Source organism: Suncus etruscus, chromosome 11, assembly GCF_024139225.1.
Source record: "Suncus etruscus isolate mSunEtr1 chromosome 11, mSunEtr1.pri.cur, whole genome shotgun sequence".
NCBI classification, from domain to species: domain Eukaryota; kingdom Metazoa; phylum Chordata; class Mammalia; order Eulipotyphla; family Soricidae; genus Suncus; species Suncus etruscus.
The window spans coordinates 69,546,640-69,573,012 of NC_064858.1; the positions used below are offsets into that span (position 1 = coordinate 69,546,640).

At 36.6% G+C, this 26,373-nt stretch overlaps 1 protein-coding gene across 1 annotated transcript in view; it reads right to left on the reverse strand.

Annotated features, from left to right (window-relative positions):
• OTOGL (otogelin like) overlaps positions 1 to 26,373 on the reverse strand; it is a 156,867-nt gene that overhangs the window by 23,071 nt on the left and 107,423 nt on the right. Inside the window, exons 38-44 of the mRNA XM_049782954.1 lie at positions 25,596 to 25,773; positions 25,028 to 25,170; positions 24,425 to 24,448; positions 24,233 to 24,325; positions 21,882 to 22,071; positions 10,621 to 10,835; positions 1,467 to 1,608 (exon numbers count right to left, since the gene is read on the reverse strand). Of these exons, the coding sequence (XP_049638911.1) occupies positions 1,467 to 1,608; positions 10,621 to 10,835; positions 21,882 to 22,071; positions 24,233 to 24,325; positions 24,425 to 24,448; positions 25,028 to 25,170; positions 25,596 to 25,773 (985 nt within the window). The remainder of the gene's footprint in view (positions 1 to 1,466; positions 1,609 to 10,620; positions 10,836 to 21,881; positions 22,072 to 24,232; positions 24,326 to 24,424; positions 24,449 to 25,027; positions 25,171 to 25,595; positions 25,774 to 26,373) is intronic.

A 26,373-nucleotide genomic window follows, 5' to 3' on the forward strand; every position in this document is an offset into this window, starting at 1 on the left:
GTAATGTGATGAATAAAAAGCTTGACTAGAAAATACAAAAGATTCTATACAATAGAGGATTTAAAATATCCCTTTACTAATATTTTTACTAATATTTTACTAATATTTTGCAGACTAATTTTCTATTCAGGAATGAAAATCTATATTTTAATATTATACATATGATTATGATTATTATATGTCTGTCCCTCTCACTTCAACGCACTTCACTCAACATGATACTCTGTAGTCTGTTCATGTGAAAGCAACTTCATGACTTCATTTTTACTAACAGCTACATAGTATTTGAAGTACCATGTAAATGTACCATTGTTTCTTTATCCATTCATCTGTTCTCAGATGAGTTCTCTTCTGTACTTGTCTGTTGGGTTGTTTCCAGATTCTGACTATTGTGAATAATGCTGCAAAGATGCCTTTTTAAAAATTTTTTGGGGTCCCAAAGATATATTCCCTGGAGTTGTATGACAGGGTCAAATGGCAGCTCAAACTGAAGAATGTAAACATAATTTTCAAAAAGATTGAACCAGTTGACATTCCCAACAGCAATGAATGAGAGTCCCTTTCTGCATCCATACCAGCATTGGTTGTTCTTGTTCTTTGTATTGGGAGCCAGGACCTCTGGTGTGAGAGAATATCTCATCATTGTTCTGATTTTCATCTCTCTGATAATAAATGATGTGAGCATTTTTATGGCTTTTTGCCCATTTGTATTTATTTGTAAAGATGTTTCTATTCATCTTTATTTTCCCCTTTCTGTTTGTTTGGAGGCCACACCCGGTGGCATTTAGGAGTTACTCAGAAATTACTCCTAGAAGGCTCAGAGAATGATTCCAGGTATTGAATTCAGGTTGGGTGTATGCAAGACAACACTATCCCCATTGTGCTACCACAAAGGCTCCTCCCCACTTTTTGATGGGTCTTGTTAAGTTCTATTATTGCCTTATATATCCTGAATATTAACCCCTTGTCAGATGGATGTTGGGTAAATCATCTCTCACATTCTATGGGTGGTCTTTCTGCCATAGCCATCATTTGGGGTGCAAAAGCTTTTAATTTTAAAATAGTTCCATTTGCCTTTACTTTTTACCACTTGATTGGTCAGTGATAGTTTCTTCCTTGAAAATTCATTTGGCTTCAATATCATATATATCAGTCATATTTTCTTGGTTTGGGGATATATGTGGTGTTGATTGAGCGGTCATATGGTGTAAGGGATCAAACTCCAAGTTCTTACTTACAAAACTTGTATTCCAAAATTTTGTACCATCACCAATTCCAAGGCTAACTATTTTTTAGAATGTAGAGCAAAGTGAAAAGAGGAATTACCTGATGTGAGAGAGTATATATATAATTTATGAAGTACTTGTACATAAAATTTATAATAAGAATATGTTTGTTGTAAAAGTAAACTGACAAAAATGAAATTTAATTGTTGAAAATTATAAATGGAGTATACTAGTACGTACAGCAATAATCAGGTGTTCTCCACTGAATACAGATGTCAAACTTGTTACACAGAGCCACGTAGGCAGAAAGTGCATCACATTCATAGTTCCAAAAGGAGGTATAATTGATCCACATCTTTTCACAAAAATCCTGTGGGGAAACCTAGAGAGACAATTTGTGTTAGTAAATTGCTTTGTTTTATTTCTCAGAAGTCTTCCTTAAGCTAGACTAAGACAAGATGGAAGTCAAAGAGTAACAAGTAAATATTCATGTAGTTCCTTCTTGACCTTAAATTATTTAACTTTAAATTATGCACATAGATTTCTATATGTAATATATAATTAAAGACTAATATGTTAATATCTAAATATGCTCAATTATGCCATCTAAGTTTAGTTTTCAACTATAACTCTACAATAAACCCCTCTTACCTGAGTTGCTCATTACTGTTTCTTCCTTATTTCTTCAAAAGAAATTATTGTGTTCTTGTTTGTGTTTTTGTTTTTTAGTTTGGGGGCCACACCTGGGACCCTCAAGGGTTACTCCTGGCTATACACTCAGAAATTGCTCCTGGCTAAAGGGACGCCAGGGGATTGAACGAAGGTCCATCCTAGATCAGCAGCATGCAAGGCAAATGTACAGAAACCAGAACCATAACTACAGAAACCTGACAGAATCAACTATGAGACTGAAGAGCTGACCACCAAGAATGGTTAGGGGTTGTACAGGACAATCCAGTATGCCTGAGAACCTTGAGTTGGTCTTAGGCCAAAGTGCTTTGTGGGTAAGATCTCCCTGTTTTTTTAGACCAAAGGTGTATATTTCCAATTTATTCCATATTTTGCTGTGCCTACGCAAATGACAATTGTCACACACACATTTTTAAAATGTATTTCCCATTTATGGAGAAAAAAATGAAAGCATATTAAACCTTTGGCTATTGCATTAATGACTTTAATGACATTTCATAAATATGACTGCTAATGAATTCTCTCTGCTTCTTCCATTTTTTTAAATTCTCTGTTCTCTTTCTATTTCTTAATAACTTTGCTTTCTGTCATCTCGAAACAAATGTATTTTGAACAATTATGTCAACAATGTGATACATTTTCTTTAAATAAATAATTAAATAAATAAATAAATTTTGAAAAAATAAAATAAATTCTCTGATTTATTCAGCAAACCAAATAAAATATAATTTTTGATGAACAAAGAAATTGTTACTTACAATTTAAATAAACTACCACCCTGCTCTAGAGAAGAAACTGATTTCAAAGATAAAATAAGTGGAATGTGAGGTAATTGTGAAAAACAAAGTCATTATCTGTGAAAATAGCAGGTGATTTTGCTAATATCTGAAATAGAAATAATGAAATTAAATACACTGGCAAAAAAGCCCCTGGACTGAACTAAAAGCTACATTGATGATATGTAAAATGAAGGTGGGTAATAATAAAAGGTGAGGGGTTTTGACATGATGATGGGGCCATTATGACTTTGATGGTGAGTCATATATATACAGAGCTGTGTGCAACTATACTCCTGAAATACTATAGCACTGTAATGACCAATTAACTTTATAAAGATAAAAAAGAAAGAAATTGAAAACTATTAGACCTTTAAGAAAGATGAAAATAACAGAAATAACATGACTTTTAGAGTAGGTGCTATGGAGCTGGGTATGTGGTTCAGCTGGCGGAGCATATGCTTCATTGGCATGAGGTACTTGTTCATTTGCCAGCATCTAAGGACCCAAAAACGGCCTTAACACATCTGGGAGGGATCCTTAAAAATTAAAAGTATCTTCCATTATTTTTTTCTGTATATGTATGTAGAAATGGAAACCTTAAATTAATTGTCATTAATTTTACTCCCTATAATTAATAGTCATTAATTTTACTCAAGAGAGGTCTGCCATTATCACTGATAACATCAAATTTTTATTCTTTTTTATTTATTTTATGTCCCTCAGCATAATAGATTCCATGTACATCCATGTATAGGAAAATTTCATGACTTCACCTCTCCTGACAGCTGCATAATATTCCATTGTGTATATGTACCAAAGTTTCTTTAGCCATTCATCTGTTGAAGGGTATCTTGGCTGCTTCCAGAGTCTTCCTATGGAAAATAGTGCTGCAATGAATATTGGTGTAAGGAAGAGATTTTTGTATTGTATTTTTGTGTTCCTAGGGTATATTCCTAGGAGTAGTATAGCTGGGTCATATGGAGCTCGATTTGCAGTTTTTGGAGGAATCTCCATATTGCTTTCCATAAAGGTTGAACTAGACGGCATACCCACCAGCAGTGGATAAGAGTTCCTTTCTCTCCACAACCCCGCCAACACCGCTTGTTCTCATTCTTTGTGATGCGTACCAATCTCTGGGGTGTGAGGTGGTTCCTCATAGTTGTTTTGATTTGCATCTCCCTGATGATTAGTGATGTGGAGCATTTTTCATGTGTCTTTTGGCCATTTGTATTTCTTCTTTGTCAAAGTGTCTGTCCATTTCTTCTCCCCATTTTTTAATGGGATTAGATGTGTTTTTTCTTGTAAATTTCTGTCAGTGCCTTGTATATTTTGGAGATTATCCCCTTGTCTGATGGGTATTGAGTGAATAGTTTCTCCCACTCAGTAGGGGGCTCTTGTATCCTGGGCACTATTTCTTTTGAGGTGCAGAAGCTTCTCAGTTTAATATATTTCCATCTGTTAATCTCTGCTTTCACTTGCTTGGAGAGTGCAGTTTCCTCTTTGAAAATACCTTTCGTCTCAATGTCCTGGAGTGTTTTGTCTATGTATTGTTCTATATATTTTATGGTTTCGGGTCTGATATCGAGGTCTTTCATCCATTTGGATTAACCTTCGTACATGATGTTAGCTAGGAGTCTAAGTTCAATTTTTTGCAAGTGGCTAGCCAGTTGTGCCAACACCACTTGTTGAAGAGGCTTTCTTTACTCCATTTAGGATATCTTCCACCTATATAAAATTTAGGTGATTGTATGTCTGGGGAACATTCTCTGAGTATTCAAGCCTATTCCACTGATCTGAGGGCCTGTCTTTATTCCAATACCATGCTGTTTTGATAACTATGCTTTATAGGACAGTTTAAAGTTGGGGAAAGTAATTCCTCCCATATTCTATTTCCCAATGATTGCTTTAGCTATTCTAAGGTGTTTATTGTTTCAAATGACTTTCAAAAGTGCCTGATCCACTTCTTTGAAGAATGTCATGGATACCTTTAGAGGGATCGCATTAAATCTATACAATGCTTTGGGGAGTATTGCCATTTAATGACTTTAATCCTGCCAACCCATGAGCAGGGTCTGTGCGTCCATTTCCATGTGTCCTCTCTTATTTCTTGGAGCAGAGTTTTATAATTTTCTTTGTATAGGTCCTTCACAATTTTAGTCAAGTTGATTCCAAGATATTTGAGTTTGTGTGGCACTGTTGTGAATGGGGTTGTTTTCTTAATGTCCATTTCTTCCTTATTGCTATTAGTATATAGAATGGCCATCAATTTTTGTGTTAGTTTTGTAGACTGCCACCTTGCTATATGAGTCTATTGTATCTAGAAGCTTTTTTGTAGAGACTTTAGGATTTTCTAGGTAGAGTATCATGTCATCGGCAAAAGCAAGAGCTTGACTTCTTCCTTTCCTATCTGGATTCCCTTGATATCTTTCTTGCCTAATTGTTATAGCAAGTACTTCCAGTGCTATGTTGAATAGGAGTGGTGAGAGAGGACAGCCTTGTCTTGTGCCAGAATTTAGAGGGAAGGCTTTCATTTTTTCTCCATTGAGGACAATATATGTCTCTGGCTTGTGGTAGATGGCCTTAACTATATTGAGAAAGGTTCCTTCTTGCTGAGAGTTTTGATCAAGAATGGGTGTTGGACCTTATCAAATGCTTTCTTTGCGTCTATTGATATGATCATGTGATTTTTATTTTTCTTGTTGTTGATGTTGTGTATTATGTTGATAGATTTATGGATATTAAACCAGCCTTGCATTCCTGGGATGAAACCTACTTGATCATAGTGGATGATCTTCTTAATGAGGCATTGAATCCTATTTGCCAGGATTTTGTTGAGGATCTTTGCATCTGTATTCATCAGTGATATTGGTCTGTAATTTTCTTTTTTGGTAGCATCTCTGTATGGTTTAAGTATCTGATATTGGCTTCATAAAAGCTATTTGGAAGTGTTCTTGTTTTTTCGATTTCATGAAAGAGTCTTGCCAGGATTGGTAGAAGTTCCTCTTGAAAGGTTTGAAAGAATTCATTAGTAAATCCATCTGCGCCTGGACTTTTGTTTTTGGGCAGACATTTGACTACCATTTTAACTTCATCAATAGTGATGGGGGTGTTTAGATATGCTACATCCTCTTCATTCACTGTAGGGAGATTATGAGTCTAAAAATTTATCCATTTCTTCCAGGTTTTCATTTTTAGCGGCATAGAGTTTCTCAAAGTAGTTTCTGATTACTCTTTGGATCTCTACCATATCAGTAGTGATCTCTCGTTTTTCATTCCTAATACGAGTTATCAAGTTTCTCTCTCTCTCTCTCTTTGTTAGTTTTTCCAGTGGTCTATCAATCTTGTTTATTTTTTCAAAGAATCAACTTCTGCTTTCTTGATCTTTTGGATGGTTTTCGGGTTTCCACTTCATTGATTTCTGCTCTCGGCTTTGTTATTTTGTTATGTCTCCCTATTTTTGGGTCCTTTTGTTGAGTACTTTCTAATTCTATGAGCTGCATCATTAAGCTATTCAGGTATGCCCTTCTTCTTTTCTGATGTGTTCTTGCAAAGCTATAAATTTTCCTCTCAGTACCACTTTTGCTGTGTTCCATATGTTCTGATAGTTTGTGTCTCCATTGTCATTGTTTCTAGGAAGGTTTTGATTTCCTCTTTAATTTCATCTCGGACCCACTGGTTATTCAGTATTAGGCTGTTTAACTTCCAGGTATTGAAGTTTTTCTTCTGTGTCCCTTTGTAGTTCACATATAATTTCAGGGCCTTGTGGTCAGCGAAGGTAGCCTGAAAAATTTCTATTCTCTTGATATTATGGATGTATGTTTTATATGCCAGCATGTAGTCTATCCTGGAGAATGTCCCATGTACATTAGAGAAGAATCTGTATCCAGGCTTCTGGGTGTGGAGTGTCCTGTATATATCTACTAGGCCTCTTTCCTCTATTTCTCTTTTCAGGTGTAGTATATGCTTGTTGGGTTTCAGTTTGGTTGACCTGTCTAGTGTTGACAATGCCTTGTTGAGATCTCCCACAATGATTGCGTTGTTATTGATATTATTTTTCAGATTTGTCAACAATTTTATTAAATATTTTGCTGCCCTCTCATTCGGTGCATATATGTTTAGGAGAGTGATTTCTTCCAGCATCCTGTATCTTCCTGTGTTCTTCCTGTATCCCTTGATTAATACAAAATGTTCATCTTTGTCCTTTACAACTTTCCTAAGTATAAAGTTTGCATCATCTGATATTAGTGTGGCCACTCCAGCTTTTTTATAGGTGTTATTTGCTTGGATAATTTTTCTCCAGCCTTTTATTTTGAGTCTATGTTTGTTCTGACTATTAAGGTGCATTTTTTGTAGGCAGCAGAAGGTTGGATTGAGTTTTTTTGATCCATTTAGCCACTCTGTGTCTCTTAACTGGTGCATTTAGTCCATTGACATTGAGAGAAAGAATTGTCCTGGGAGTTAGTGCCATCTTTTTTTTTTTTTTTTTGGTTTTTGGGCCACACCCGTTTGACGCTCAGGGGTTACTCCTGGCTATGTGCTCAGAAATCGCCCCTGGCTTGGGGGGACCATATGGGACGCCGGGGGATCGAACCGCGGTCCGTTCCTTGGTAGCGCTTACAAGGCAGACACCTTATCTCCAGCGCCACCTTCCCGGCCCCTCCATCTTTATATTGAAGTTTGGTGTGTCTATTGGTCAGTCTTGTCTTAAAGTAGGCCGTTCAGTTTTTTTTTTTTTTTTTTAAGAATGGTTTTGAGGGCCCGGAGAGAGCACAGTGACGTTTGCCTTGCAAGCAGCCAATTCAGGACCAAAGGTGGTTGGTTCAAATCCTGGTTTTTCATATGGTCCCCTGTGCCTGCCAGGAGCTATTTCTGAGCAGATAGCCAGGAGTAATTTCTGAGCACCACAGGGTGTGACCCCCCACCCAAAAAAAAAGAATAGTTTTGAGTGTGTAAAGTTTCTGAGCTGTTCTTTTTCTGTGATACCATGTATTGTTCCTTGAAACCTGAAAGTGAGTTTTGCTGGGTGCAGTATTCTAGGTGAAGCATTTATGTCATTGAGTTTTGTCACTATGTCCACCACTGCCTTCTGGCCTTGTGTGTTTCCGGTGACAGATCTGCAGTAAATCTCAAGGATGTTCCCTTGAATGTAATTTCTCTTTTCGATCTTGCTGCTTTCAGAATTCTGTCTCTATCTGTGGGATTCGTCATTGTGGCTAGAATGTGTCTTGGGTTTTTTTTTTCAGGGGTCTCTTTTAGTTGTTACTCTTCAAGCATGCAGGATTTGATCACCTGTATTCTTTAGCTCTGGTAGTTTCTCTATAATGATGTTCTTGACCATTGATTCTTCCTGGAGTTGTTCTTCCTGGGTCTCTGGGACTCCAATGATTCTTAAGTTGTTTCTGTTGAGCTTATCATAGACTTCTATTTTCATCTGTTTCATTCTTTGAGTAATTTTTCCATTGTTTGATCATTTGCTTTAAGGCTTTTTTCCAATATCTTCTACTGTATGGAATTATTATTCATCTCATCTTCCAGTGTACTAATTCTATCCTCAGCTGCTGTTAACCCGTGGGGAAGCTCAACCATGTTTTTCTTTAATTCATCTACTGAGTTTTTCAGATCTGTTATTTGACCTTAAATTTCAGTTTGGAGTTTTCTGATTTCTATCTTCATATTCTCTTGATTCTTATTAGTGTTCTCTTCTATACTTTCTTTGAGTTCTTTGAACATTTTCCATATTGCGACTCTAAACTCCTTATCTGAGAGACTGACTAGTTGGTTGGTCATGTTCCAGTCATCAGAGTTGACATCGTCATTCTCTATCTGGCGCTGGCCTGCGTTGTTTCCCCATTGTCACACTTGTATTGTGGGTTTTTCCACGTGTTGTGGTTATATTCATTGGCTAAATGATGTGCATGGCCGGGAAGCGAAGCAGAGCGGCCATGCTTCTCTGGCTCTACCCTTTGTGGGCTTGTAAACTCACCTCCAGGGAAGGCTCCAGGGAAGGCAAGCCATCCACAGATGAGCCACACACAGGATGAAATCAGGCCAAAAATGTAGCACAGCACAGAAGGCAGGCAGATAGGGGTCCTAGAATCTGAGTTCCAGCAGAGTTCAGCGGCTTTCCCTTTCTGAGCTTGTAAACTCACCTCCAAGGAAGGCTCCAGGGAACACGAGGCATCCACTGATGAGCCACACACAGGATGAAATCAGGCCGAAAATGGAGCACATCACAGAAGACAGGCAGATAGGGGTGCTGGCATCTGAGTTCCAGCAGAGTTCAGCGGCTTCCCCTTTCTGGGCTTGTAAAGTCAGCCATTTCTTACTCAATCACTTGCTCGCTGGGTAGCTACAAAATGCAGTTTTTTGGGAGTTCGCTTCCAGCGCTCTGAGGAGAGCTTCAAGAATTCAGAAAAGACAGAGACACACAGGACAGGGCTCCCTTCAGGTCCTCTGTTTCCTCAGAAGAAGCACAGCAGGGTGGAGACTCCGCAGGTAGAGCAATCAGCACTCCACCTGGAAATTCCCACAGTCAGCCATTTCTTACTCAGTCACTCGATCATTGGGTAGCTACAGAATGCAGGTTTTTGGGGGTTTGCTTCCCAGGGCTCTGGGGAGAGCTTCAAGGAGTCAGAAAAGACAGAGACGCACAGGACAGGGCTCCCTTCAGGTCCTCAGTTTCCTCAGAAGAAGCACAGCAGGGTGGAGACTCCACAGGTAGAGCAATCAGTACTCCACCTGGCAATCCCCACAGTCAGCCATTTCTTACTCACTCACTCACTCACTCACTGGGTAGCATCAGAATTGCCCCATTTTATTTTATTAATTTTTTTTCTTCAAACAGAACCACATAATTTGAACCATCTTATTTCACCTCACAAATTGAGAGGGAAATAATGGAGGGTGCCAAGACAGTCATATGAACATTAAATAGAAATAAAAAACGATCAAACCTAAGCACCAAATATAAAGCCAACGACAACAGAATCAACACCCAATCTACAACATGCTAGACACAGAGGGGACCACTTATACTAACAACCCAGGTGGTATAGGAGAGGGATATGGGATGCATGCTGGGAACAGGGGTGGAAGGAGGACAACATTGATGGTGGGAATGCCCCTGATTCAATATCACTATATACCTCAAAAATTTCTGAAAGATTTGTTATCCACTTTGGTCAAAATTAAAAATTAAAAACAAGACAAACAAACAAAAAAGTTATTTCTTGAGGAGTTTCTTTCTGCTTTAACATTTTCATCATAATTCTTCACAATCTCTTCCCTCCTCAAATCATCTCCCATCGTGGCTTTTGACTCCAAATTGGCTTTTGCACATTGTTTTCTCTTTTGAGTTCTTACTTCTTCCTGCTTGTCTTTTGGCAAATTTGCTCTTTTTGGAGATTCAGGTGAAATGTACTAGAAGCTGAGTAACTTCTCATTCAAGGCTTATGAATACTACCATTGACTGTCTTTTGCATCCAATAATGGATATTTTAATGATATCAATTATTTAAAATATCTACTCATTGCCTCAAGTCAGAAACATAGACTAATAACAATTGAATTTAATGGGAGATTGGTTATACTATAAGTATATACATAAAGGACAGGATTATAGAAAACTGGCTTAGATTCTATATTAGTTCATCAAGTTTCTTCTCTGTGAGTACTTATTCACAGCACAGAATTTCACTTTTCCTGAAATCTATAAATATAGCTCAGGAAAAATACAGGGAAAGACCATTTCATTCCTGTCTGTAAGTTTATAAACAGTAAATGATTCTATATTCCAAAGCATACTGCCAGAAAGTCTGGAGATAAACTGATTTTCTTAGAACATCATGACAAAATGGGAATTTATTGACTTTTACTCATAACATATCTAATATGACAGTTCTTACGTATGATTACTTTCAACTTACTTTATCATGGCAAGGAGCAAAAACTCTTTTATGTAATAACTCAAAGCAATGACTGCAATCATGTTCTGTGCAATTCCTGACAGGTCTCCTTGTTGTCACTTCAAATATTTTCTCAATTTCCCAGCTCTCAATAAATAATTCCATGTCTTCCATATTTGTGATAATTGTGCCATTTTGCATCCTTAGATCATCATCTGGATCATCATTGCAAATTCCTAGAAAAAGTATGTGACACTTAGAAGAAAATATATTGCCAAATTTAGACAGCTGAAATAAATTATGTTCATAATTTATTTTATCAGAATAAATTACTTATTGAATGAGGTCCCAAATGTATATAGTTGGCTCAGCAATTCAGGTTATACTAGATCTACACCAGTTATATAAGTGGGGACATATAATACTGGTGTTAAATTCAGTTTCATGGATACAAGGCTTGCTCTGCACCTTTCAGCTATCTCCCTGGCTCCAGATATTTGTTTAAAAATATGAATTCGGGGCCAGAGAGATAGCACAGTGGTAGGGTGTTTGCCTTGTACACAGTCAATCCAGGACGTATGGTGGTTAGAATCCCCAGTATCTTATATGATCCCCTGTGCCTTCCAGGAGTAATTTCTGAGCACAGAGCAAGGAGTAATCCCTGAGTGCTATCAAGTGTGACCCCAAAACAAACAAGCAAACAAAATAAACATAAATTCACTGTGTTCTCCACAATAGCTCCAGGAACCAAATCCCCTCCAGGGCATTCATAATGCTGCTCTGATGCCAACATGCGCCAGTTCTAAATTTATAACCTGACAACGAGGAAATAGGAACAACTTGATCTAAGAGCAAGTTATCCTTCCTCATCAGCCAACGATAGGACAAAATCAGAAAACACCCTTTGACCTGAGCAGAAGCCAAGATCACTATATACAGATGACTGGTTGTTACAACCAGGACTCAACATTATGCATCCTGGGACCAACAACAACAACAACAGCAATGAAAAACTCTAGCCTAGCTTTTGGTCTATGATCTGTTCAACAAACAAGATTTCCAGTTCCAGAGTTCTGACTGAGACAATTGCAATTGAATGGGTCTTCCGGAAACATAATGAAAGACTTTATCCCAGGCTCCATCCTAGGAGCGGCATAATGACCAAGACCACCAATTACAGAAGATGGATTAAAACGACACTGAAGAAGCAGAACTCCTAGAACCACAAAGAAAGACTCCATCATAAGCTCCACTCCTTGAGCTGCACAGTCACCAAGATCTCTAGATACAGAGGTCTGATTTTACCATCCAAGACAAAGCAAAAGTCTTCCATACACCACAAAAGCACCGAGGGAAGAGTAAATGATCATGCAAGGAGTCTACAGTTAATCCCATGACAGTATACTTCAGGGGTGGAGAAACTCTAACTGCTAGGCCAAGGGAATTCCCTCTATAATATCCCCAACACTTAATGTGCCTATGCAGGGGGAAAACAAAAAAAAACACACAAAATAATCATCTTTCCACACATTTATTTATTGATTGATCGATTTTTTGACGTCTTTATTTTGGTGTAGATATTGAAGTTGATATCTCCAATTTTATTTCATTTTATTTTATTTTATTTTATTTTATCTTATCTTTCTCTTTCTTTTTGCACTCTGGCATAATTTGATATCAGAACCAAGACTATTGTCTTTATTGCTGTAATGCTCACTGGATATTTAATTTGACATTTCTTTCTGTATTGTTGTGGTGTTTCAATTACCTTTTTCATGTCCTCTCTCAAACTGAGGTTGAAAGCCTCTAGAAGGTCTCCACCCATTTTCAAAGTATTTGACTTCTGTTTTTTTTATTTTTTCTTATTTTGTACCCCCATTCTATTGCTTTTCTTTCCTTCAAACAAAACACATAACTCGATTTATCTAGCTCTGCCTCTTAATTAGAGGGGGAAACAAGGGAGGATACCAGGACCAAACAGATATATGACCACTAATAGTAAGCTAGACAAAGAGGGGTCCACCTACTCTAGCAGCCTGGGGGGTGATCGTGGGGGATATATTGGTTGCAGAAAGGGAATTGGGATGGGGGGAGGACAAATTTGGTGATGGGTATTCCCCTGATTCAATGTTAATATATACCTAAAATACTACTGTGAAAGATATGTAAGCCATTATGATCACAATAAAAATGAAAAAAAATTCACTGTGTCTTGAGCCACTTTCAGTGAGAAACCCCTACGCCTCCTGACCAGGTGAGGTGGGTTTGACCTCCCCCAATAAACCCTCGACATCCCAATCTCGGGAACCTTATCTCAGCAGGGGTGGGGTGCAGGTACCCCAAGGACAGGTTTTAAAGCCAGAGAGCACAAAAGGCCCCTCCCCCAATCATCTCGCACTGAGGCTCTAGTCATTGCTGGCCAGAAGCCCTTACTCCTCCAGGTCAAAATAAGTCAATATGAACTGCACGTATAAACTCTACCCCACAAACCATGAGGACACTCAGTTTATCCCAGATGGTTCTAGGCAGATCGGGCCCAACATTTCTTTTCTCTTAGAAAAGATACAGACCCAAAACCAGAAGAACAACACAACAAACTAGTTTGCAACATTTCTACCATACTTGGCTAAACTTGCTTACCTACAATAAATAAACCCTAAAACAGACATACCTCCAACAACCTCTTATGCAATTAAACAGACCACTTTATTTTGTTTTGCTTTTGTTTTTTGGGCCACACCCATTGATGCTCAGGGGTTACTCCTGGCTATGAGCTCAGAAATCTCTCCTGGATTTAGGGGACCATATGGGAAGCCAGGGGATAGGATTGAAGTCCGTCCTAGGTGCAAGGCAGATGCCATACCTCTAGTGCCACCACTCTGGCCCCTAAACAGAACACTTTTTTAAAATACCCTGAAACTCCAGTACTCCAATCCATCCAATGCAAAGAACAATGGGGAAACTAAGGATAACACTAGCATATGGAGAGAAATCTTACCAAATTTCCAAGTCTTCCAAAGCTCACGGATTTTATAGATTAGGACCTGAAATCAGCATATAATGTCTTAGCAATGGAATTCAAGGAATAACTATCCAAAGAAATTAAGAAATCTATAGACAAACAATTCAACCAATTCAAAGAACACAAAGAAAATCCATGCAAATGGAACAACAACAACAACAACAACAACAAAAAACGTGCTAGCAAGTCATATGCTAGCAAGTCATAGTAGCAGAATTACACACATAGATAATTGCATAGATGAACTTGAAGACAAAATACAAGCCAGCAACAAAAAGAAGTCAATAAAGAAATGAGAGATAAGGGCTGAAGTGGTGGCACTAGTGGTAAGGTGTCTCTACCTGACCCACACTAGCCTAGGACAGACAGTGGTTCGATCTCCTGGCATCCCATATGGTCCCTCAAGCCAGGAGCAATTTCTAAGCACATAGCCTGAGCATCACAGGGTGTGGCCCAAAGACAATGTAAGGTATGTGATAAACAAGGACAAGAGAAATAATCTATGACTTGTAGGAATACCAGAAGAAGAGGAAAACAGGAAAGGGGAAGAACAAGTTGTAAGGAAAATAATAGCAGAGAAGTTTTCCACTCTCTGGAAAGAGCCTGCTGTACAAATCCAAGAGGCAAAAAGAGTAACAAACAAATAGACTCGAACAAGACATATAGTAATCCAAATGGCAGAAACAACAACAACAACAACAACAAAGAGAGATGAATTCTTCAAAGCAATAAGGGAGAAAATTACAAAGAAAAAAACATAAGAATCAAATCAGATCTTGTATTTGAAACAATTCATGCAAAAAGAGTGGAATAATCTATTTAAACTACTGAATGAAAGAAATTTTCAATCTAGAGTCCAATGCCAGGCAAAACTCTCATTTAATGGGAGGGAGGGTTGAAAAATTCTCAGACAAAAAAGAACTCATAATATTTACTTCTGAATGAACTACTCAGAGATCATTTACACAAATCAAACACCCAATTGTAACAACAACCTTACACATTATAACAGCACAACAGTCCTCTCTATCAATAGTCTTAAATACCAAGGGACTAAACTCTCCCATTGAAAGGCACAGAAGAGTAGAGGCTGGATCAGGTAACAAAACCCAGATATCTAGACACAGGCTTAGATACAAGGATGGAAATTAATTAAACATGCCGCTGGAAAACAAAAAAAGAAATCTGGGACAGCCATACTTATATCACACTAAATTGCATTCAACTCATCAACAAAGAACTCAGAGACAGATATAGGTACTACCTATCAGGTAGTGATCAGGAGAACATTAGACCAAGAAGTACTATATTGATCAGAACTCTGATCAACATTTATGCACTAAATGTAGAACCAACAAAATATATAAGACTTTTGCTCACAAACCTAGAGAAACATATGGACAGAAATGTGATAGTAGTGGGAAATTTCAACACACCACTAATGCCACTAGACAAATCCACGAGGCAGAATACTAGCCAAGACATTAGAGCCATTAATGAGAAATTAGAAGAACTAGCACTATTGGACTTATACAGGGTCCTCCATCCTCAGAAAGTAGAATACACATTCTTCTCAAGTGCACATGGAACCTTCTCTAGGATAGAGCACACCTTACGATGAAAATCTAACTTATAAAGTCACAAATATATAAATTATACCAAGCACCCTATTAGACCACAACTCAACAGAGAACAATATTGACTGAGAAAGAAGATGAAAAAAAATTTAACACCTGGAGACTAAACAACATGCTGCTCAACAACAGTTGGATCAAAGAAGAAATCAAGGAAAGAATAAAAAGACTCTTTGAGATGAATGACAATGAAGAAAGAAATTTCCAAAATAAATAGGACACAGCAAAAGTAGTATTTAGGGGAAAACTCTTAGCAATACAAGCCTACATTAGGAAAGAAGAAAACAACAAAATCAATAGCTTAAAATACACCTAAGTATCTGGAAAATCAGTAGCAAAGGAGCCCAAACACAGATAGAAGAAAATAAATAATAAAAGAGAGCAGAAATAAACAACATAGAAACAAAGAAAACAATAAAAAGAAGCAATGAGACCAGAGATAGTTTTTTGAATGAATAAACAAAATAGAAAAACCTCTTGCTTGACTCACAGGAAAAAAAGAATAAACACTACAAAGAAACCTGCAACAATGGAAACAGCTGTTTAGATTAAATAGGTGTTCAATCAACCTCTTACTACACTATAATAATGTTCTAAACTTCTATCCACAGAATCAGATACAGAATATGATTGGAAGCCAGAAACTCCCACTGCAGCATTCACTATCAGTATGTTTTAGTGCTTTAAATTTATTATGTATAAAAAAATGTCCTCAACTTCTTTATCCACAAAGGTTTTTGGAGATATAGGTTGGACACCATAATTTCTCAATTCAGTACTCTATCATATTAGTGCTCATTATGACAATGTCTTGACAAAATATGCCAATTTATCGATTTCCTTGTAATTACATCTGCTACTATGATCTATTGTTTATGTCCATAGAGACCACTGAAATAGGCAACTGCACACCATAGACATTTTGTCTATGGCCCTGTTCATTGAGTACATTTTTGAAAATTGCTATAATCTTTTTTAATTCAAGCTACATTGCTATTATATCAGAATGCCCACATTGTCAGTTTCCTTTCAGAAAAGAAACTTCAATGCACAAGACATCAGAGATGATACTACAAGGGATAGACTCCTCTTAAAGTGCTCACTATGGTATTGCTTAGTACTCTAAATGTGAAAATTGTGTTTATACCTAAATGCTCCATGTACAATCTAATCCCAAAAGCTTCACTTAACAAAGTTTACCCCACGATTGATGAGGTCCCTAGAAATTGGAAAACCTTTTCCCCTGAATCTGGCCCAATTTATTTTAAACACTCTTACCTAAGAGTCAGGCCTCCAACTACAGCCTACAAATAGATCTCTAGTGTCTGTCTATAAGTGGATGTGAGTGTGTATGTAGTGGACTCCTCTATGTTTGCCTAATCTGTATTGTACATAAGCCCTGTCTATATTGTATATAGTCCCTGTTATATATTATCCCTCCTCTCCCACTCCCCATTCACCACTTAAAAAAAAAAACCACCTATCTTCTTACCTCTCAACCCTGATCCATTATTTCTCCCTATTTAACCCTCTTTACCTTCAGTTCTTAACTTCTCAGGAACCGGGACCTTCCTCTTGCCCCAGCAAACTGCCACTGGGCTCCCAAAACAAAAAATAAAAACCCTCTCAGCCTCTCATCTCTCACCCCAGCATGAAACTGAAGCCATCGCTCCTGCTGACTCATTCTATGGGGCCCATTTTCTTCCACCTACCCTCACTGTAGACTGTTGCTTGCTACCAGATTCAGCTCCAGAGGATACTACAGAGGACCCAGGCTTGAGAACACTACTTGATCTTTGACTGCAGCAAATCATTTCTCAGGCTCCACAAGAACATGATGTGGGATGAAAATGCACCCTGGATCTTATCTTCCTCTCGGACTATCTCAAAAGACTTAATAGGGATATCTATATTTTCTTTGTATGTTTCTCTAGATGCATTTCCTTAATAGTTATAACTCTTAGTCTTTATTTCCATATGTAGAGGTAGTCTCCCTCATACTTTTTTGTTTTTTTCTTTTGTTTTGTTGTATTTTATTTGTTTGTTTGTTTTTGTTTGTGTTCTGGGTTTTTTGTTTGTTTGTTTGTTTGGTTGGTTGGTTGGTTGGTTAGTTGGTTGGGGTTTATTTTTCTTGTTTCTTGTTTCTTGTTCTGTTCTGTTTTCTTGTTCTGTAGGAAATCCTAGTAGAAAAGACTTGCTTGGATTAAGAGCATAAGAGCTCAGATCAATATCAGGACACAGAGATTTTATAGATTGTTATTTTACCCCTAAATGCACCAATACAATAATATGGCATCATTCCTTTTTGCATAGGCACACTAAAATAAGGAAATCTTATGTATAAGAGAAGTTCATATCTAATAGAGATAATAAAACCAAAAATTTTATAATTCAGGGCAACTTCCATCCTGCCCTGGGGACTTTTACCCTGGGGACATTTGCCCTGGGGATTTGACTTAGACCTCAATTGATTGGATTTCAACTGTCCAACCCAAACCCAGATCCCAACCTTAGAACTGGCATAATTCCCTGCACTAGCACCAGGAATCAAACTTCCTTTGGAGGAAGTCCTAATACTGCTCTGCCACCAACGTGCTCCAAGGTAGGTTCATATGGCTCCCTAATGATGAAGAAACAGTAACAACTTGATCTAAGGTCAGCTTGCGCTACCTCACCACCTAACGAGATAAATTCAAAGGATGGTCCATCTTAGGATTTGTGAGAAAACCAATATCTCTAATTATAGAAGACTGACTTTGACAACCATAACTGAGCAGAACTTTTCCTGGGACTATAAAGAAAGACAACTAACATGCCAGAGCCTATAGTCAGTTTTATGACAGTATGCTTCAAGGGTAGAGTCTCTTAGGTCAAGGGAATTTTCTTTCAAATTTCTCCAACATTTACTGCACCTGTGGGAAAAAATGCTTACCACATCTGCCCCCCCTTTTTCTTTTCTTTTTTTTTCTTCTTTTAATCTTATTTATAGCTTCTACATAGGTTTTTTTTTTTAACAGAACCATGGAACATGAATTATCTTGTTCTGCCTTATTTTTGTCGTTATTTTTGGGTCATACCCAGTGGCACTCAGGAGTTTCTGAGGCTCTGTGCTCAGAAATCGCTCATGGCTTGGGGAACCATATGGTATGCCAAGGATCAAACCAAGGTCCATCCTGGGTCAGCCTCATGCAAGGCAAATGCCCTACCACTGTGCTATCACTTCGGTCCCTCTATCCCTTATTTTTGTCTTCCTACAAATTGAAAGAATAAAAAGAAAAGTAGATGGGACCCACAGGCCAAGTTATCTCAGGAGCACTGAGTGAAAATAAAAAATGGTCAAATCTAAATACCCAAACCAAAGCCAATGACAATAGAATCAAGACACCCAATCTTTAACAAGCTATACACAAAATGGACCTGTTACACTAATAAAGGTGGAGATATGGGATGCATGCTGGGAACTACGGTGAAAGAGGTCAACACTGGTGTGGAAATGGCCCTAATTCACTGTCACCTTGTGACTGAAATACAACTGTGAAAGACTTATAATTCACATTGGTCTCAATAAAAATTGAAAAAAAAAACATGAACTTTTCTGGAGAAATAAAATTGGTAGTAAGGTTGTATTTTATATATTTTAGCCACTCCTTCTGTAGCCCTCACAATAATATGCAAAACTCTGTGTATACTATATCTCATGATCTGATGTTCATACTTGCTGGGCCACGTGTTTGCATACAAGATAGGCAGAGTTCAGTCTAGCAACCCTGACAATATTCAGATTTCCCTGGAACCATAGTGGACCACCCTTGTCTGAAATCAGATGTTTGAATATTAATCTGTATCACTTGGCTAAAAAACTTGGATCCAGAGCCCTTTTCTCGAGTGACCGAGTGTCTGTAGTTTGTAATCCCCTTAGCAAAGTAAAGAAAAAGCTGATAGTAATGGCAGAAATTAAAAAAGATGGACAGCAGAGACAAACCTTAGTACACACAGGTGGTAAATAAAAGAAATAAAATATCTAGTCCCAAAAGTTTAGAGCTATTATTTTATAATAAATATTAAATTGTTATGGAATATCTGTGCTACATTTACTCTGTAAAAAATTTAAATATATAAAAATATATAACCTTTGATCACCATAAAGGTTTGTGTTATCTTTAGCATCCTCTAAATAGAAAAGATAATGTGGCAACTAACTTTAGTCAAACTTTCATTGAATGTTTTTCTTCTTTATAACAGAAATTTGGGTGTCATTTATATATGCACAAAAATTTATACAGTGTGTGAAATTAAGAAACTTAATTTGTTTAATTTCAGCTGAACACTAAGCATAGTGTCAGACACTAGGTGAACCAAAAATTTATTCAATGAATACTTACAAAATACCAAATAAACATTATTTTTATTTTGGAGGAACTGCACATGGTGGTATCCAGGAATTACTCCTGGCTCTGTGATCAAGGATCTCTCCTGGTAGAGAGTGAGGGACCTTATGTGGTGTTAGGTATAAATTCCAGGTCAGCCATATATTCTGTGCTATTTATATGGTTCTAAATAAACCTTTATTGACTGTATTTTAATATATTGACACTAGCACAGAATAACTCACACTGGAGTCTGGCAAAATAAGATAAATTACAACACCAGAGTCAATGTGTATAGTGTAAATGTTTAGCATTCAGGTCACATTTTAGTCCTCATAATCTTGAAGGTATATTATTATTCTCACTTTAAAATTAAAGAAATTGACATTTACTTGAGTTCTCAAACTATAAATGGCACAACTTTACTAAAGATACGATAAAATTGTTCTTTTAATTTTGGTTTTGTATCTAAACATATTTCTAACGTACCTCATTTGTCTTATATATTTTTTGTCTTTGGGCCACACCCGGTGATGCTCAGGGGTTACTCCTCATTATGGCCTCAGAAATCACTCCTAGCTTGGGGGACCATATGGGACCCCAGGGGGTTGAACCACTAGGTTAGCAGCATGCAAGGCAAATGCCTTACTGCTTACACCACTGCTCCGGTCCCTTATAAATTTTTTAATTGAGGCATAACTGATTTAAAGAATTTATTTGTATCGGGTTTCTAATTTAAAATAATAATCACTTTTTACCCCATTTTATTGCTTTTCTTTTCTTCGAACGAAACCATGTAACTTGAACTATCTAGTTCCTCTTTTCAAATAGAAGGGGAAATAAGGGAGGGTACAAGGACCAAACAGAGATATGATCACTATGTAGTAAGCTAGACACAGAGGGGACCACTTACTCTAGCAGTCCAGGGGGTGAGGGTAGGGGATATGGGATGCAAGATGGGAACAGGGGAGCTGGAGAGATAGCACAGCGGTAAGGAGGACGGTGGTTTGAATCCTGGCATACCATATGGTCCCCGAGCCTGCTGGGGGTGATTTCTGAGCATGGAGCCAGGAGTAACCCCTGAGCGCTGCTGGGTGTGACCCCCCCCCAAAAAAAAAAAAAAAAAGATGGGAACGGGGGTGGAGGGAGGACAAATTTGGTGATGGGAATTCCCCTGATTCAATGTTAAAATGTACCTAAAATACTACTGTGAAAGATATGTAAGCCAATATGGTCAAAATAAAAATTTTCGAGCACCATTATGTTGCAAATCAGCCCTTGATGGGGCTGACTGATGGAGGGATGGAGAATGAGGTCTTTCTCCTCCAGCTCGGAGCACGGGTCTGTCACCCCATTCAGCCGGCGGTTCTGAGGTGAATGAGGCAGGCTTCAGAAGATATCAGCTTTATTCGGTGGACATGGCTGAAGCCAAAAGCCCCAGAATCAGCCACAGAAAAAAGCCCCTGCCTTTCACAGACCCTTACTTTTATACATCAGAATCAGGTACCACCCTAGGGTGGGAGCAGAATACCAGGTCACACCCTAGGGTAGGGCACAATCACAGATCAGAATAGGATCAGTAACATAATAATCCCATGGAAATGTTTACATACACAACAATATATAAAAAATAAATTAATTAAATAAAAGAATAATCACAATAAATCTTGTTACCATCTGTTCCCATACATAAATTTGTTTTCTGGTGATTGTATATCTATGTCATATATTAAACTACATACAAAAAGCACATTTAGGCATTGTATTTTAAGAGAAAACATGAACAAATATTCTGAAATTTCTGTCCTTTCATATCAATTTAGGACAGCTTAAAAAGCAGTCTTTCTATGTCAATTTTTAAATACAAAATAAATCAAGTTCTTGATTAAAAATCACTGATAAATTAACACTCAGACCTCATTATTAAAAGTATTATTAGAATTAAATGAGTTAGAGTATGTAAACTAATTCTTGGCACTTCATTAATTTTTCATTAGGCTGAGGATGATCTAAAGAAAACAAAAACACTGTCATAAATTTGAAGATAAGCCTATAATTTTATGAGACACCACAGTGACTTCATTTTGGGCTTCTTAGCCTGTTTCCAAAGAATAGTATTAGTCCCATCAGCAATCACCTGGGAACTGAAAGTTAATCTCAATTCTTCAAATAAAAAAAATGGGTGGCAGGGGTCACAATGCCCTAAGGTGAGTGAACAAAAGACAAAGAAAACAAAAATCTGTGCCCATTAATACTCACCACACAAGCCTTCCGTGGAAGATGACAAGTTAAACTGAAATCCAAAATGAATGTCAACAATTCCAGTCAGGTGAGCCCACTTTATAATGAGTCCAGCAGGGGTAGTAATGACATACATGGTACCAGAATCCTCTATGGAGAGTTCTTGACTTAGAAAGGGTAATGGCACTATAATCGAATCCACTTCTACCTAAAATAACACAACAGACTCACATTTGTTAGAAAAAGAATAATTTATGCTCAAAGGTATGCTCATGAAAGTGAGGAGGACTGATATCACTTCTTTTGATTTAATTTAAACTGCTACTTTATGTTTGGGACTGTATAGCTGCTTATAACTACTAAGCTCTTTTATAATTCCTTCAATGAGTCTTGCTATTTCCTTTGTAAACTTTTTTTTTTTTCTATTACTGCCCTTTGTTCAAAACTGAACTTTGTTCTGTGTGATATAGAACTTTTCTATCTCTATCAAAGTTTGGTGATTGTACTAGTACTCTCTAAAATGAATTTAATAGCATAGTTATTTGGGATGTTTTCTTAAACTTGTGGCCATTTTATTTTCCCAATTAGTACTTAACTAAAATGTTCATTTAAAAAATCATCTCCTAAAGCTTTTAAAGAGACAAAGTCCCAGAAATTCTACTTTCTAAGGTTTTGATTGAATTCTAAACTACATATTTTTTGCATGGACGTTTGAGAAATCAAATGTAGACAGTCCACGCATTAATTAGAGCAACCCTTGATATAAGGGCAATAATATGAAACTATGAGCTCTAAGCTATAGTATGTTTATTGAATCTATGTCGTCCTAACCATTTAATCATTCATCTTTTTTATATTACCCTCAGTCTTTTTAGCTTAAAGTATATTTCTTCATGGCTAGTTAATCTCTACTCATTTTAATACTTATATAGATGTATTTCACTTCAAAAAAAAGTTGACCCTTCTAGATACTAATTAAATGATCATTTAGTTTCCTTGATATGTGGGTCAAAACTCTACAATATTGTACATCTAATAATAGTTTTTAAACTATAGTTTTCAAATAATTACATGTATGAACTACACACATACAAACACTTTTTACCTAAGATTAGGACCTGTTTTATGCTATCATGGAAACTCTCACTAGAATATTATTAAATACGGGCTGGAGCAATAGGGCAGCGGTAGGGAGTTTGCCTTGCATGCAGCTGACCCAGAACAAACCTTGGTTCAATCCCTGGCATCCCATATAGTCCCCCAAGCCAGGAGCAATTTCTGAAAGCATAGCCGGGAGTAACCCCTGAGCATTACCAGGTATGGCCCAAAACAAAAACAAAATTAAACTAAAAAATATTATTAAATAATTTATATTTTAGCTGAATTAATAACCATGGATAAGCTCAGGTAAGACCAAAAAATGTGCATTTTCAATCGAATGTTCCTGTTATAATAGCTCTGACCAGACTAAAGTTTATTTCTTCCTCTCCATTTTCTAATGTAACAACTCTTCCAAATCAAAAATATATATAAATGCTATCATTCCCAAATGTATCTCATATGTGTATCTTTTTGTTTTACTTAAAATTAAATTTCTAGCACCAAATAGTAGTTAAATTACTAAAGTAATTTTCCTCAGCTTACAACATATGGGCTTTTGATAATGAAATAATTTGCCAAAAGAAGTTTTTAAATAAAAATATTTATACCTTTTTTATACTGTTGGGAGAATCACTTAGATATTAATTAAGTAACTAGTTTAGAAATTATACTTAACTGATAAAAATAAATTCATTGATAAAAAATTTTCCTGTAAAACCAAATATTTCTTTCCTAACTTTTAATACACTGTTTTTATTTATTTCAATAATGTTAAATAAATATTCTTTTATTTCTTATTTTAACTTTGTCATATTCCTCACAAAATTGATAGCATCCACATTTCAAAACTTCTTTCATTTGTTTTTCTCTTGGAATACTGTCTTCATTCTGATATTCTTAGCCACCTTCCTTTTTAAACTTAGAATCTTTATTTTTCACATAATTTTTACTTAGTCAAATTTAAAACTCTAATGTCAAGCTTGATACTAATAATCTTGGTCATTCACAATATCCAGGAGAATTTAAGTATATTTAACATAGTCATTACACTTAACCTCATCAAGAGAGAGAGAGATTTATAACAGTTGGCATTTTATGGAAGGAGAAATGCAATATTTAAAAATTACACGTTAGATGGGTGTTAAAAAGAATTATTAAATATAAATAAGAATCTCTGATTTTATTAAATTTTCCACTTGGAAGATATTTGTCTACATAACTTCTTTTTTTCAACTAATACTATGAGATTTTTAACTATGCTTTCTTACCTTCCTTGCCATTCGATAGACAAGTATTTTATGTATAGATGTTGTCAAATTTAATTTCTTAAAACAAAGTCCAGAAATTCTTCCAGAAGGAGTCTGAATTTGAAAATAAAAGCTATGAATTTAAGCAATATAATTGTAACAATAAACAATAAAAAGATAAATTTACTATTTATAAACTTTGCAAATACTCACGAGCTTTTTCGCTGAGTTTCCATTCTAGAAAAAAAAACACTTTAAAAATATTGCTTGACTTTTAACAATGTTATTTAAATATATATTATAAACTCTAAATATGCACACATAAAACTTTGTTAAATACTAGAAGAATTTTAAGTGCCTGTTGGATTAACCAATTTCCATCCTATTCAGGATATCCTTGTTACTCTTTGGAGTAAAACACTTTTTGGATTGGCACCTTAGAGCACTTGTACTCCTTCTCTGGGTTCCCAATAAAGCCTCCAGGGTCTCAAGAAGTTTCTTGTGGTTTCAGTTTTTCACTACTGAGCTTTCTGCTTGCTGATCTTAAAGCCTAGTGAGCAGACAGATTGCAGTGGAAGTCCCTGAATTTGTTTTATCTCCATAACTGTGTGTGGATTATTTTCTGTGTTGGCATTTGCTTCCAGATCTGTGTTTACCCAATTCTCTGGGATTGGGCCATGGAGGCTTCCTCTTTAAGTGCTTAAATTTTGTTTAAATAACATGAGTTTTAAGTCCCTTCTTTGGGGAATACCTAATATTATACCATTCAGCAACGAATTTATGAAGAAATGACAAAAATTATGGATTAATACCTACCTGATTTATGGAACATTTTTCAATATGAGCAACTATCACTTCCCCAGGAATTCTTACTAATATGTAGGAAGCCATGCTATATAATGCTGCATTGTTTCCATCAAATGTAATAATGCTTAATTCTGACAACATGGAGCACCGACCTGAAAAAAATGGTGAAGACTGGATTTAGTATATTAACAAGTCAAATACACTGTAGTACTATTACTTAGTCTTTTAATAATATTTACAATTAATCTTCAATGAAAAAAAAACTCAATAGTTTTGGCCAGAGAGATAGCATGGAGGTAAGATGTTTGCCTTGCATGCAGAAGGTTGGTGGTTTGAATCCCAGCATCCCATATGGTCCTCCAAGCCTGCAAGGAGCTATTTCTGAGCATGAAGCCAGGAGTGACCCCTGAGCATTGCTGTGTGTGACCCTCCTCCCAAAAAAACCTCAATTGTTGCGAACCTACCTAAACAATGAAAGAAGTTAAACAATAACTTTATTTTGACAGGACTATGAGTTGGAAAAAGTAGTAGTTTTTCTTGATTAAAAAATTATTAACAGCTAAGAATGTCAGCTTACAAGGACACTCCCATTCAGGGCAGCAAATGTCACTGTTCACTTGAACAGGCCTTCCCCGGAAACCACAGTCAGGCATCTCCAAGTCCTTAGGGCAATTCAGAGACCAATTGTATAACTTCCATTCCATGTTAAGGCATATGTATTGACTACAGTTATAAACAGGATCAAATTGTTGAGGCTGTAAACACACAAAAATATATATGGATTGTCAATAAATATTTCAGTAAAGAAAGGTTATCATCCCTAGGGCTAGCATGGACACTTTGTAAATAACAAAGGTTTTGAAAGAGAGTGAAAATTTTACTATGACCTTTCATTTGTGTAACATCCAAAATACTCACTGAAGGATCCAGGAAGGGAGCTTAAAGGGTTATGTGGAAGCTTTGCAAGAGGAATGCATTGTCTCTGAGCATCAACAAGAATGACTCTCCCAAACAGAGCAGGGAAAAACTAGGTGTGACCCAAGTACCACAATGACAAAGATATTCATCATGTATTTCTTTTAAACTTTACTTTAATGTTGATTGGATAACAGAACTATTCATATATTCAAGCATAAAAGCAAATTACAGTCTTAAATAGTCTATATCAATATTTTGTAAGTAAATATTATACTTTTGGAGACACTTTCACATTCATGTTGTGTTAAGCTAGTTAGTATTTGAGCTTAATTTTTTGTTGTTTTCTGCATACATACCAATAGAATTATGATATGTCAAAGGAATCTAAAGCTTTGCCTGACAAAACTGAACTTTTGGTTACAGCCACCCCAAACCTT